This window comes from Lacerta agilis, chromosome 15, assembly GCF_009819535.1.
Source record: "Lacerta agilis isolate rLacAgi1 chromosome 15, rLacAgi1.pri, whole genome shotgun sequence".
Taxonomy (NCBI): domain Eukaryota; kingdom Metazoa; phylum Chordata; class Lepidosauria; order Squamata; family Lacertidae; genus Lacerta; species Lacerta agilis.
In genome coordinates this window covers 24,586,569-24,599,351 of record NC_046326.1, presented here as the reverse complement: position 1 = coordinate 24,599,351, position 12,783 = coordinate 24,586,569, and the positions used below count along the sequence as shown (strand labels likewise).

At 47.3% G+C, this 12,783-nt stretch overlaps 1 protein-coding gene across 2 annotated transcripts in view; it reads right to left on the bottom strand.

Moving 5' to 3' along the window:
- Window positions 1-11,389, bottom strand: part of OPCML (opioid binding protein/cell adhesion molecule like) — a 423,977-nt gene extending 412,588 nt beyond the window's left edge. Inside the window, exon 1 of one of the 2 annotated variants that reach the window (XM_033171564.1) lies at window positions 10,822-11,389. In XM_033171564.1, coding sequence (XP_033027455.1) covers window positions 10,822-10,988 — 167 coding nt within the window. In that variant the 5' untranslated portion in view covers window positions 10,989-11,389. The remainder of the gene's footprint in view (window positions 1-10,821) is intronic. The other variant, XM_033171565.1, reaches the window with a different exon arrangement.
- Window positions 11,390-12,783: the final 1,394 nt, after the last annotated feature.

Genomic DNA, 12,783 nt, shown 5'->3' with positions numbered 1-12,783 from the left:
ACTACCAGAAAAAAGCACTGATTATTATTTACATTTATATCCCACCTTTCCTCCAATGAGCTCAATGTGGTGTACATGGTTCTCTTCCACCACATTTTATCCTCACAACAACCCTATGACAGTGAGTGACTGGCCCAGGGTCACCCAGTAAGCTTCAAGGCTGAGTGAGGTTTGAACCCTGGTCTCCCAGATCCCAGTCCAGCACTCTAACCACTATACCACACTGGTTCTACATTTATTTAATAAATGAATGAATAATAAAGTTTTTTGGGGGGTGCACTGGAAAAGTGGGATAACATTTGCTTGACATGGCTTTATACAAACTCTCTGCAAACAAATCTGAATGGATGCTCAATAAACAGTCAGCGTTCTATAAACCTCCCTGCAAACTTTGTTCAAACAAATCAGGATAAATACTCAATAAAGAGATAATCTGGAAGCAGCCTTGGAAATCCTCCTCCCACCTCTTTCCAGAGAGGGAGATGTCATCCCTGCAAGGAAGAGACAAGTCTGGATGCTATGATTCTCTATAGTTAAAGGAAATGATTGGTGACTTAACGGTTTGTGTCTTCTTAAGATTGTATCTTCACAGTATGAGGCTAATGCATGTTCATTGCTTCGTTCAAATTATATGGGGATAATTCATATTATGGTTATTCTTCACATTACATACCACATTAGCCCTTTAAAAAAAAACACACAGAGAGAATTCTTTTAAAAATTGCATCTGAAAGTGACCTTCAAGATTTTTTTCAGCAACCCAAGTCTGTAGCCAGCCTGTCGTTGGTACTTATTCAGAGCTGGGAAGAGCCTCTGGTCACTTGCAAACTCTCAAAGTGGATCTATAATGGCAGTTGGTCCCATGATCTACAGCTATGGGTAGCTACTCAAGGAGAGGCACTATTCCCCATGACCAGCTACTCTGTGCTCCTGACAGGTGCATCATTTCTGTTCTTTAATGCAAGAAAGCTTGAATCTCATTAAAACAGTACAAGCTTTGTTGCCATTGGTTGTGGTTGAAGACTCCTATACCAGAGATGAGGAACCCAGAGCCTTTCAGTAGTTGTTGGGTTCCAACTCCCATCACCTTCAGTCAGCATTGCTAATGACCATGGTTAATGGAAGATGAAGTCTAGCAACTCCAGAAGAGGGGGAAAAAGGGTTTCTAGGGCAGACTGTGTGCTTCCAAAGGACTTGAGACTTGACACATTCCCGATTATAATTTAATCTCTGACCACATTGCATAATTTTAAAATGTAAGATATTATAAATGCACAGCATTGTAATAATAAGCTTCCTGATACTAAATTGGATACATGGTACCGGTACTTTCTAGCCCAGGAGCATTTAATCTGTCTGGCAACATCTTCCTATAATGGGCATAGCTAGAGATCTTTCTCTGTCCTGAACTTATTTCAACTGAAGATACCACATTTGGAGGCTGAGACTTCCAACATGCAAAGCATGTGCAACTAGGGTTCCTCTCAGTTACATTAAATGAGGAGACAAAGTCTTCTGGAAGATTCAGGACAGAGAAAAGAAAACATTTCTTCACGCAACGCATGGTTAAACTATGAAAATTGTTCCAATGACAGGTAGTGATGGCCACCAATTTGGATGGCTTTAAAAGAGGACAATACAAATTCATGTAGGATAAGGCTATCAATGGCAACTAGCCAAGATGGACAGCTTCTACCTCCACTGTCGGATGCACCTAAAATAGCATTTGCTGAGAATTATAGGGGGGCAGCTGTTTTCATTCAGGTCCTGTTTGTGGGAGGAATTCCCATGGGCATCTCGTTGGTAACTGTGAGAACCAGGATGCCAACTTGCCCCCCACATTGAGGGGGTGTGGTCATGTGATATGTCACGTGACATGCCATGTAAGGTGTCATGTGATGTCGTCCGGTGTGCGCCGGGCAGGGGCAGCACACTCAGAGGGCAATCTCTGTGCTTGCTCATCCCAGCCCCTGCCTGGCTCCTGGGCTTCCGGGCAGAGGCTGAAGTGCATGGAGGGCACCTGGTAGCTGTGGGGGGTGGCTCCCCCTAAATAAGAGGGGTGCTGCCCCCGGACCAAAAATATTGGGGGAGCTGAAGCCCCCTTAACCCCTTATACCCGGTGAGAAGAGGATGCTGGATCAGATGCCCTTTGGCCTGATCCAGAAAAGCTTTTCTTATGTTTTGAAAGTTATCCCCGCCTGTCAAGAGTCTCAAGGCCTTGAACTGGTGACTTGAACATTGTAAGCCATAAAGTTGCCAACTGAGTAGAAGAATAACTGGCTAGACTTGCTTTTGTGCCTTTGCTTGGCCTTCAGGTACCAACAAGTGAATCTTCTCAGAGCGCAAAGATCAGCAATGTCTCTCACTGATGTCTGAAAATCAAGTTGCTGTTTCAAGGTACTGGGTTAGTTCTATGAAAAAGAGATTCTGCTTGCTTGCCACCACTCAGCTGTAGTAAAAAGGGGGGAACTGCATGGACACCAGCTGAGGAAGAGAACATAGGATTGAAAAGGCAATGCTCCCTCACCTTTATAAAACCTCCCAGGTCAGGAAATCTATCCTTGCTGGTGGCTACAGACTGCCTACAGGGCAGGCATGAAACCAGAAGCTGAGAATCCTGGGCACTCCCTTTCATTTGTTTAACTTTGGGATACCTGGTTTTTTTATGACAGAATTTGTAGCCCATTTTGAACTTTGATGTTGTATCAGGGTGAAAGTATAATAGGGGATTACCTTCCATTGAAAACAGCAGCTTCAGAAGAAGGATTTTTCCTCAGGATCATGATAACTGAAGGACTATTGTATTTTAATATTTTGTTGGAAGCCGCCCAGAGTGGCTGGGGAAACCCAGCCAGATGGGTGGGGTATAAATATTATTATTATTATTATTATTATTATTATTATTATTATTATTATTATTCTAAAGGGTTAAATGCTCTCTCCATGCCTACTCTGATGCTGTGAATTTGCAGTACCCACCCACTACCACCACCATGGAAAGTTGATACAATTTGTATTTAAAACAAAACATAACATAACATAACAACTGCATGTTAATGCCCAGGACTTGTGGAAGCCAATTGGTAGTTCAACACACCTCAGCCTGTGTGGCATAAAGCAGAGTAACAGAGTATGCAGAGCCCTGGCTGAGTCTTGAGAGATTTTCTGCTCCCAGCAGCTAGCATCTTTCAGAGTCCCTAGTTAAGAGGAAACCTCCTCTCCCACACAGCTCAAAGTGTTAATTGTTTCTAGACACAAGACAAAGCTAAACACTACTATCTACTATATAAAGTTCTTATGGTCTTTGAAGTAAAAATACATGCGTACAGAGAGATCAGTTATTACTATTGCCATGCTATCTAACGCTGCTGCGTAAAACCCACAGCCTCTTCCCTGAGTCTCAGATCAGAGTCAGACCAAGACAGCAAACAGGATGTTGAAATTAAAGCTTGCCCTATCTCTCCCTCAGCCAGTAAAGCAAGATGAGCACCACAACCCCAGAGTCATCTGTGACTGGACCTAATGGTCAGGGGTCCCTTGACCTTTACTTTTACCTGTCTTATAGATATACCAAAAATAACATGAGTCAGTGAGTGGAGAAGGAGTCCAGTTGTATTTTATTTCTGTACAGAAATGACCAGGAGGGATTTCTCCCAAATTCTCTGGCCTAATGCTCAGAGGCGTAGGAAGCTTCTTGGGTGCCCGGGGTGGTGTTGCCAAGCGGAGGCACCCCCCTGGGGGTGGGGCGTCCTGACACATGCGCCGTGACGTCACAATGCATGCGTCAGGACAGACTGTCCATCCTGGTGCTTCCCAAGGACAGGCCGCGGGGTGGAGTGACTTCGCTCCATGGCTTGCTCGGGGCCCGCCAGCGGGGCGGGGTTGGCCCAAGTGTCACCCCCCGGAACACGGGGCAAACCGCCCCTCTGCCCCCCCCCTCACGATGCCCGTGCTCATGATAACAATCTGGTATGCAGGCTGAGACCCTACCTGCCCGCTGGCTGTCTTGACAGAGTGGTGCATGCTCTGGTTATCTTCTGCTTGGACTACTGTAATGTGCTCTACATGGGGCTACCTTTGAAGGTGACCCGGAAACTGCAATTGTTCCAGAATGCAGCAGCTAGGCTGGTGACTGGGAGCAGCTGCCGAGACCATATAACACCAGTCCTGAAAGACCTGCATTGGCTCCCAGTACATTTCCGAGCACAATTCAAAGTGTTGGTGCTGACCTTTAAAGCCCTAAATGGCCTCTGTCCTGTATACCTGAAGGAGCCTCTCCACCCCATCGTTCAGGCTAGACACTGATATCCAGTGCCAATGGCCTTCTGGCAGTTCTCTCATTGCGAGAAGTGAGGTTATAGGGAACCAGACAGCACCTGCCCTGTGGAACGCCCTCCCGTCAGATGTCAAGGAAATAAGCATCTATCCTATTTTTAAAAGGCATTTGAAGGCAGACCTGTTTAGGGACATTTTTAATATTTAATGCTGTATTGTTTTTAACATTTGATTAGGAGCCACCCAGAGTAGCTGGGAAAACTCAGCCAGATGGGTGGGGTATAAATTATTATTATTATTATTATTATTATTATTATTATTATTATTACACATTCCATACCATTTTATACATCGATAAAGCACATTCCACAAATCCCATTAAGTTTAAATTTCCTATCAAATTGAAGTACTCAGTTCCTCTTACCCAATTTCCTTATAAGGCACTTAACCCTGTGATAGCTCTAAAGTTACTACAGTGGGAAGCATGCATACTAGATACCAGTTTAGACGAAAGGAGCTTCCTCATGGTCTGCTAGAATTTTATTGCAGGATTCGATTTCACCTCCACGTTCCTTCTGAGCATGCTCAGTAAATTCAAACCTTTTATGGTACCATTTTTTGTAGAAATGCTACTTCAAGGATAGCATCAGGACATGCAACAGGGCAAGATGTGGACTTAATGAATGCAATGCCCTAGAAACTATCATATGTAGGCATATTCCCTGGACCAATAGGAGGGTGAATGATTCAGCAAGTTTCAACCTTGTCGGTGTTGTTCTAACAACCCAGTGCACCTGGCAGCCTTATCTCAGAACATCCAGGCACTGGGGGTTGCTCCTCAAGACATGAGACGATATCCTGTGTAATTTAACCCATTTTTCACAACACACCAACAGTTAAATGCAAAGATGTATTTACCGTGACATCTAGTTTGGCCCTAATACAACACATTTGCATGCTAGGATCTGCAAATCAGCTTTTGTTCATGCCATGAGAACTGATTGTATGATATATATCTTTTCCAGCTGTTGAGCAGATAGTTGAGCGGTTTGGTACCCCAGGCAGTGCTGAGTATGGCAACTATCAGAGTCAGTATCTTCAGATACACAAAGAGCAAGCCAGCAGTTGCCATAGATATGCATTGAGAAGGAATCCCTTTAAACAGCCGCTGTGTGATCTGAGCTACATGGCCAAGGGAGTCTTGCACATCCCAAAACATTGTTTCAAGAATGCAGCTTGATTCTGTAGAAAATTGAAAGTGAGTTTTAAAAAAACCAAACAAAAAAAACCCCATGCAATATTGGGTAATATTGTGACCTTTTGCCATCCTTGAGATCTGGAAAGAGGAGCAGACTGAAGCCAGAGGAACTGAGTTAACTGCACACAGTATGATAAGCATCTGAGTAAAGCTGGAGACTATTTATAGTTATCAAGAAAGTGGTTTGGAGAGGTTTTTCTCCCTATGTGGGCAGAGGAGGCTGATCACAAGAGAAATGTGGGGGGAAAGCCCCACCGGAATTTTCTCTTCACCCCCAAATCCAAATTGGTGGCCCAGCAGGATTATCAACCAACCCTTTCAGTTATATTAATAAATTGCCTACCACACAGAGACTCTCTAGGGACGCGGGTGGTGCTGTGGGTTAAACCACAGAGCCTAGGGCTTGCTGATCAGAAGGTCGGCGGTTCGAATCCCTGTGACGGGGTGACCTCCCGTTGCTCAGTCCCTGCTCCTGCCAACCTAGCAGTTCGAAAGCACATCAAAGTGCAAGTAGATAAATAGGTACCGCTCTGGCGGGAAGGAAAACGGTGTTTCCGTGCGCTGCTCTGATTCGTCAGAAGCGGCTTAGTCATGCTGGCCACATGACCCAGAAGCTGTTCACCCGCTCCCTCGGCCAATAAAGCGAGATGAGCGCCGCATCGCCAGAGTCGTCCGCAACTAGACCTAACGGTCAGGGATCCCTTTACCTTTACCTTTACAGAGGCTTTCTAGAGCTTTCCCCCCTATTTCTCCTCTGCTAGTCAATCACAGCTGTAGGCAGCACAGCCAATCACAAGCATCACTATGGCCAGAAAGTCCACCCTTCATCTGTATCTGGGGGGAACTGGGACGGTAGGAGGAGGAGTATTTTAGCCTAACCTACCTTACAGGGTTGAGTTCAGTTAGATGCTAAGCAGTTGTACTACTGCATTGTTTGAGCATCGACAATATGGGTTCATCCACACTTCCTCTCCCCCCCACTCCCCCCCCCCGCACTGAATCACAGCAAATATCAATTGGGATTCCTCTGGGTTGATGTTTGCTATGATTTAGTGCTGAAGAGTGGGTTTTCTGGGGGGAAGTGGTGATGCAAAGGCAAAACCTCTCAGACCCATGCCTAAAAAGCATGAGACTAACAGAAAATGGTTCGGCCCCATACTTTCTGGGCATGGGAGAAGCAGGCAAAACCTCTCAGACCCATGCCTAAAAAGCATGAGACTAACAGAAAATGGTTCGGCCCCATACTTTCTGGGCATGGGAGAAGCAGAAGTGTGGACAAGTCCTATATTTGCAAAGGGAAAGGATGCGAAGAAAACCAAAACAAATTAGAGCTGCCTCCAGTGGGTCCGTTGACTGCCCCACCTGGTCCAATGGTCACCACTAAAGCCCCTGGTATGCGGTTGTCTATATATTTATCCCATGATTTCCTTGGACCAAAATGAAAGCATTTTGCAATGTTTTGTTTTGCAAAACTGAAAGTGGTGGGAACGTGTGTGTGTGTGTGTGTGTGTGTGTGTAGTCATTACAAACAGTGTTCCTTCTTATTTATTTATTTATTTATTTATTTATTTATTTATTCCCCAAACCCTTTAGCTTTCTCTCTGTCTTTCTCTGGGAGAGAGAGAAGAAAAAAAACACACACCATATAATCCGTCTCCAGCCTAAGTGGGAAGCTTGTTAATGGCTGCTCGCTACACAACTGCAAAATCAATGAACAAAACTGTTATTTCAGAACCAGGAATCTGTGTTCCAGTGGCAGCTCTAAAATCCACATATACCCTCTTTATCTGAAGCGTGATGCATCCTCTTTCTCTCTCTTTCTCCCTCTCTCTTCCAGATTCTCAGTTTAATTGCCTTCTTCCAAGCAGCAAAGAGCAGGGAATGCTTAGTACCGTACTTTTGGAAAGGTCAGTGGATACGATGACTCCTACATGAATGGCTGTGTGTGATTTGTCTGCCTGCCCCAATGAGTCTCTCCTCTGTCCCAGCAAAATGGGGAGATAAATGACTACCAAGCAGCTGGGAGGGCCAACAAATGGCCCATTGAGAGTGCAGGAGGCCTCCGACGACACTCGTTCCTTCCCGAGGCAGAGCCCTGCTGTTCTTGGTTCTGCCCATTCACATCCAATCTCAGAACCTGAAATGGCCTTCTCCAAACTGCATGTCATCTGCAGCAGGAGAATTTCACTGGGAGCCTTCCGCACTGCCAACTTGGGGTGCCTTCAGGCTGTCACTGTTTTGATGAAGTGGCCCAAGCACATACTGGAAATTCAGGTGTGTGCAATTAAAATGGGTTAAAGGGCTCTGTTGTCCTAGCAAAACAAATCCACTTTTTAAAATGACTTTTTCAGGTTAGGCAAATGATAAGGAAATGTACCGAAAAGTATGAACTAATTGTGCTCATTGCTGCACTGTGAACAAATGCTAAAGCAAAGCCTGCACATAGCCTAACCTCCCTCCATGTAAGCTTTGTGCAAGGAAAAAGCAGGCTGAATGATGAATAAACAGGTTCACTGGAGAAACCCTTACATTGGCTTCATCCTACTTTTACCACCCTTGGCTGCTCTTAGAATCCTGGGAGCTGTAGTTTTCTAAAAGTGCCAAAGAGACATAGGGCTCATGTATACTGTTGTTTAATGTGGTCACATGCTTCCTGGATCTCCATTAATTCTCCATTGTCCAAAAGATGTTCTTCTTCTCCAAATCACTGTTTTACCACACTTCTCCCTCCCTCAATCTAGCTTTTGTTTTTGTTTTGTTTTTGTTTGTTTTTTGCTTTCATACCAGATATACTCTGAAAAAGAGAGGAGCATAAGAAAGTATGGATTGAAGGAGGAGAAAGTGTGGGAAGCTGGTGATCTGGAGGAGAATGACTATGGGAAATGAATGGAGGAAGCATGGATGAGCCCAGTGTCAGTCATTCTCAGCCCCTTTCTTCTAATGAATTACGGTTTGCAGGGTTCCTTACAGAAGAAAAACAATACTGCTGTTATTCCAGTTTAATTCAGCTATGCAGAGATGTCACTATGGATGCAATCCCATATGAATGTACGGTACCTGGGAGCAAGGTCAATTGTACTCAATGGGTCTTAATCTTACTTCCAAGCAGACATGCATAGGATTGTGACTACTGGCAGATCTTCTCTGTGAATGACCCTATTAGCTCATTTAGCTCTGTGATGGGGAACCTGTAGCCCATTAGGTGCTGTTAGGCTCCATCTCCCATCAACCCCAGCCACCATAGCTGTTGGTTAGGGATGATGGGGTTTTTAGTCAAGCAATACTTTTGAGATCACATATTCCCTCCTCCTGCAGTGAATTGATCATAGAATGATGCTCATAAGCTCTTCACAAGTCCAGTCAGGTGCCCCAGGGTGATGTGGTCTGCACAAGTGAAATGCTGTTTCAACTCTGTTTTCTGGCTTGTCTGGAACTTTCCTGAAATGTCATAATTCCAGCTCCAAATACTTAATACTCTGGCAGATGGAGAGATTGATGGTGGAACTGCAAGTGAAACTGCAAATGACCCTGCTGTCAAAACCAGGCCTGGAGTTCGTGAAGTAATGGTAAAGGGTGCCACAGAGCATACACAGAGTGCAAATCCCTCAATGTGCATATACAGCAAACAGAAGCCATGTGTCCAGGATTAGCATTGAGGGGCTTCCAGGTCCTCTGTATACTCTGTAAAGCAGCCGACCCACTGATGATACCCGAGTGACTGATTTGTAGCAAACAATAGGTTGGAGAGCTTGATATTTATAAAGGTATGAATCACAGCAGCTATCATTTTTGAAATTAAGCACCATCCTTTAAATACCTCCCTTTCTGTTACTTTCACAATTATAAACACAGCTTATTGCAAAAAAGGCATATGTGTACAGGCATATGCTTGTACAATTCAAATAATGGGTTAGTAAAAACAGTTTCAGATGGCTGAAGCAAATTATTACTATTATTACAGACTAAACAGAGTATTTCAATCCTGGGGGAGACACATACATACACAGAATCTTCTGCTTGGCCCAGTTCTGCATTCCTGGGCGTGGTTTGCCTCACTGACCAATCAAGCTAGGTAGCATTTAAACCATATTATACAACCAAGATGGGTACTTCAAATGTCATGATGCTGATGATGTATCTCTGGACACCCCCCTCCTTTTGTTCAAAATTAAGAGGTGAGTCAAGTATATCCACCACTCGCCTGCCTTTCTCCACTACGCTTCAGACATCCAAAATCTCACCACCACCACCCTGCTTCTAGAGGCAATGCTTGCGCCTGTAAAACTCAGTCAGGAACTGAAAAGAGAGGGTTGGCAGAGAAGTGGGCCATCTGTATATAAACCACCTGCATTTCTCACAGGGCTAAGCAGTGCGAGGTGGAACAAAACAACAAAACAAAAGCAGTCCATGTGAATTCATAGGAGGTGCCCCAGGGGTAAAAGATTGATTTGATATTAACAGATTCGTGCAGAGACTATAAAATGGTTGCACAGGGGGTGGGAGAGAGACATCAGGGCCCTGGAAACCAGCTAGATCTATAGGGTGGGGGGAGTGACATGAAATGCAAACCTCCAAGGTGCCCCACACCAGAACCCATGTACAGCACATCTCCTCTTGCCACACCTGCTCCTTCTTGCACAAAACCACTTTTAAAACAAAACCAATGTCCCTGGGGCTGTGTAAAGCTCACTCTGTCTGACTCTTCAACCTCACCAACTGTCTGACACCTGCATTCTCCAACGAGCCCACACCCTGGCACCAGCCACAAAACACAACTAACTGAACTGCTTGGCATGCAAGTCCTTAAAAGAAGAAGAAGTGGGCATCTATTTCTCATCTCCACCACCCTTCCCTGCCACATTCCACTGCTGGTAACGAGCAGTCAAACGTGTCCACAACATTCTGCTGCAGATCCCGCCACAGCCATCCAGCCATCCTCCGAACGGCTTTTTCCACAACATCGCCAGCATCCCTCCTCCACGTTTTTCCCAGCAGCCTGATATGCCCCCAAGCTCGGGGAAGCAGCAGGATTTCAGGGTTCTCCTGCACAGCGCCATTCCCAGACACCACATCATCACACAACAACCTTGCTTCAAGAAAGGGCCGGTGCCAGCCTGAAGCCACCCTTTCCCTCTCCACCAACACCGTCCTTGGCGTCAGCACCCAAGCTCTCCTCCCAGACACCAGGCACCTTCTCCAGCTCCGTTATAAAAGAAGCAAAATGCCCTCGGGCAATAAATAAGAAGCCACGCCACACACACAAAAAGCTACCCAGCATCTGCTCCTACCTGAGGGTGGCGCTCTCTCCTTGCTTGACGGTCACGTTGTCCATCGCCTTAGGGAAGGTGGCATCTCCGCTGCGCACTGGCACTCCTGCGGGCACAAGGAAGAGGAGCCTGAGAGACAGGACGACCAGGCACCGCCAGGGCAGAACTAAGCACCCACCGACCCCCATCCTGGGCTTTCCTCAAGGCAAAGATAGGCAACGGTGGTAGTGGGAAAGAGATGAACTGAAGAGGTTCTTTGGGGGGTGGAAGGCAGAGAAGAGAGACGGAGAAGGGGACGCCTGACGGACGGATTAGCAAAGTCCCCAGAGGCAATCCGAAACCGGAGATCCAAAGCTCCCAAACAGCATCTAGAAAGTGGTCCCCAGTGTTTCTTGGGTGCCGGGCGCAGGAGGTTGAGGGGAGCAGAGGAGGAGGAGGAGGAAGAGGAGGAGGAGGCTGGCACGGGGCTGAGCTCAGAGACGAAAGAGAGAGAGAGAGAGAGAGAGAGAGAGAGAGAGAGAGAGAGAGAGGAAAGAAGGAAGGTCACGGCTCTTCTTCCCCGCCTGTTTTTCCTTCTTTTTTTCCCTGATGCCACCTTAAGATTCCGTCGGGCAGGCGCTGCGCAGATCCGGCATCAAAAGTTTATAACCCAAGAAGGGAGGGCACTGCAACTCTCTCCCCCTCTCTCTTCCACCCGCTCTCTTGGGCAGGAAATAGGAAGGGAGGACCGAGAGGGGGACGACCCAAGGATAGGGAGAGGGGCAAGAAAGCCTTCTCCAATTATCCTATATAAATTACAACCCGCAAACACAGAATGTCACTCCAAACTTCCTTTGCGTCAAGACAGAGCTCTTCAAAGTCCAAGGAAGGTTCGCAAGGCAAGGGTTTGGGGGGACCCAGCCCGCTCCCACTGCCTGACAGGCTCTGCAAAGGGGAAGCTTTCGCTCGCTTCTCCCCGTTTCCACCCGAGCGAGCTCCAGGTAGGGCGGCAGAGAGATAGTGAGAGAGAAGCCCCTCGGACCAGGCTCGGCTGCCTCTCTCCAGCACTTTAAAGGACGCGGGCTGGCAGGAGTAGCGAGCGGGAACCGTTGGCAGCTGCTATTCCTCCTGCTCTCGCCGTCGCCGATTTTCTCTCCTCCTCCTCCTGCTTCTTCTTCTTCTTCGCCGCCGCCGCCAGTTTCAGCATCCCCGCTCCGCTCTCCCTCCTCGCCGGGAGCATCTCCTCTGAATCCCTCTCGCGCGCGCCCGCCGACATCCGAGGGTTGTCATGGCAGCGACTGACCAACACTCGGGGCTCCCCGGCACAGCCACACGCTGCACGGTGGGGCAGGAGCCGCGCATTAATCTCGGCGGCGGAGCGGAGGACAGCGGAGCGGCCGCGGGGCTGGCGGGAGAGGAGGGGGGATAGAGAAAGCGAGGAGCTCGTCCCGCTTTTTTCTTAACCCTCCCGGAGCCAGAGCTCTGGGTCCGGCTGCGGAGGACGGGGAGGAGGCATAAGCCAGGCGGGGGCAAAGCGGAGTCCCCCCCACCCCCACGGCTGTGCTGCTGCCATCGCGCTCAGTGCTGCAGCACCGGCAACATGCACCAAGCTGGGACATGCAGTAGCAGCAGCAACAGCAATACACACACACCGCTTCCAGGAGTCAGGAGGCTGGGAGGCAGAATGGGAAACCCAGAGACACTATTGGGATTGGCTAGCTTAAAACAAAAATGCAGGGAGGCAGTCATGGGGTCACACAAGACTCTGCTTCAGACTAGGAGAGGTGTAGGAAGTCATTTCTACTCAGCCAGACCCTTGGTCCATCCAGCTCAGCATTGCCTGCTCTGACTGGCAGGCGCCCCATTTGGATACAGAAGATATATAGGAAGCTGCCTTATACTGCGCCAGGCCATTGGCCTATCTTCCCTGGTGTTGTGTACACTGACTGGGAGCAGTTCTCCAGAGCTGAAGCAGGGAACTTGCCCAGCGCTGCTAGGAAGTGC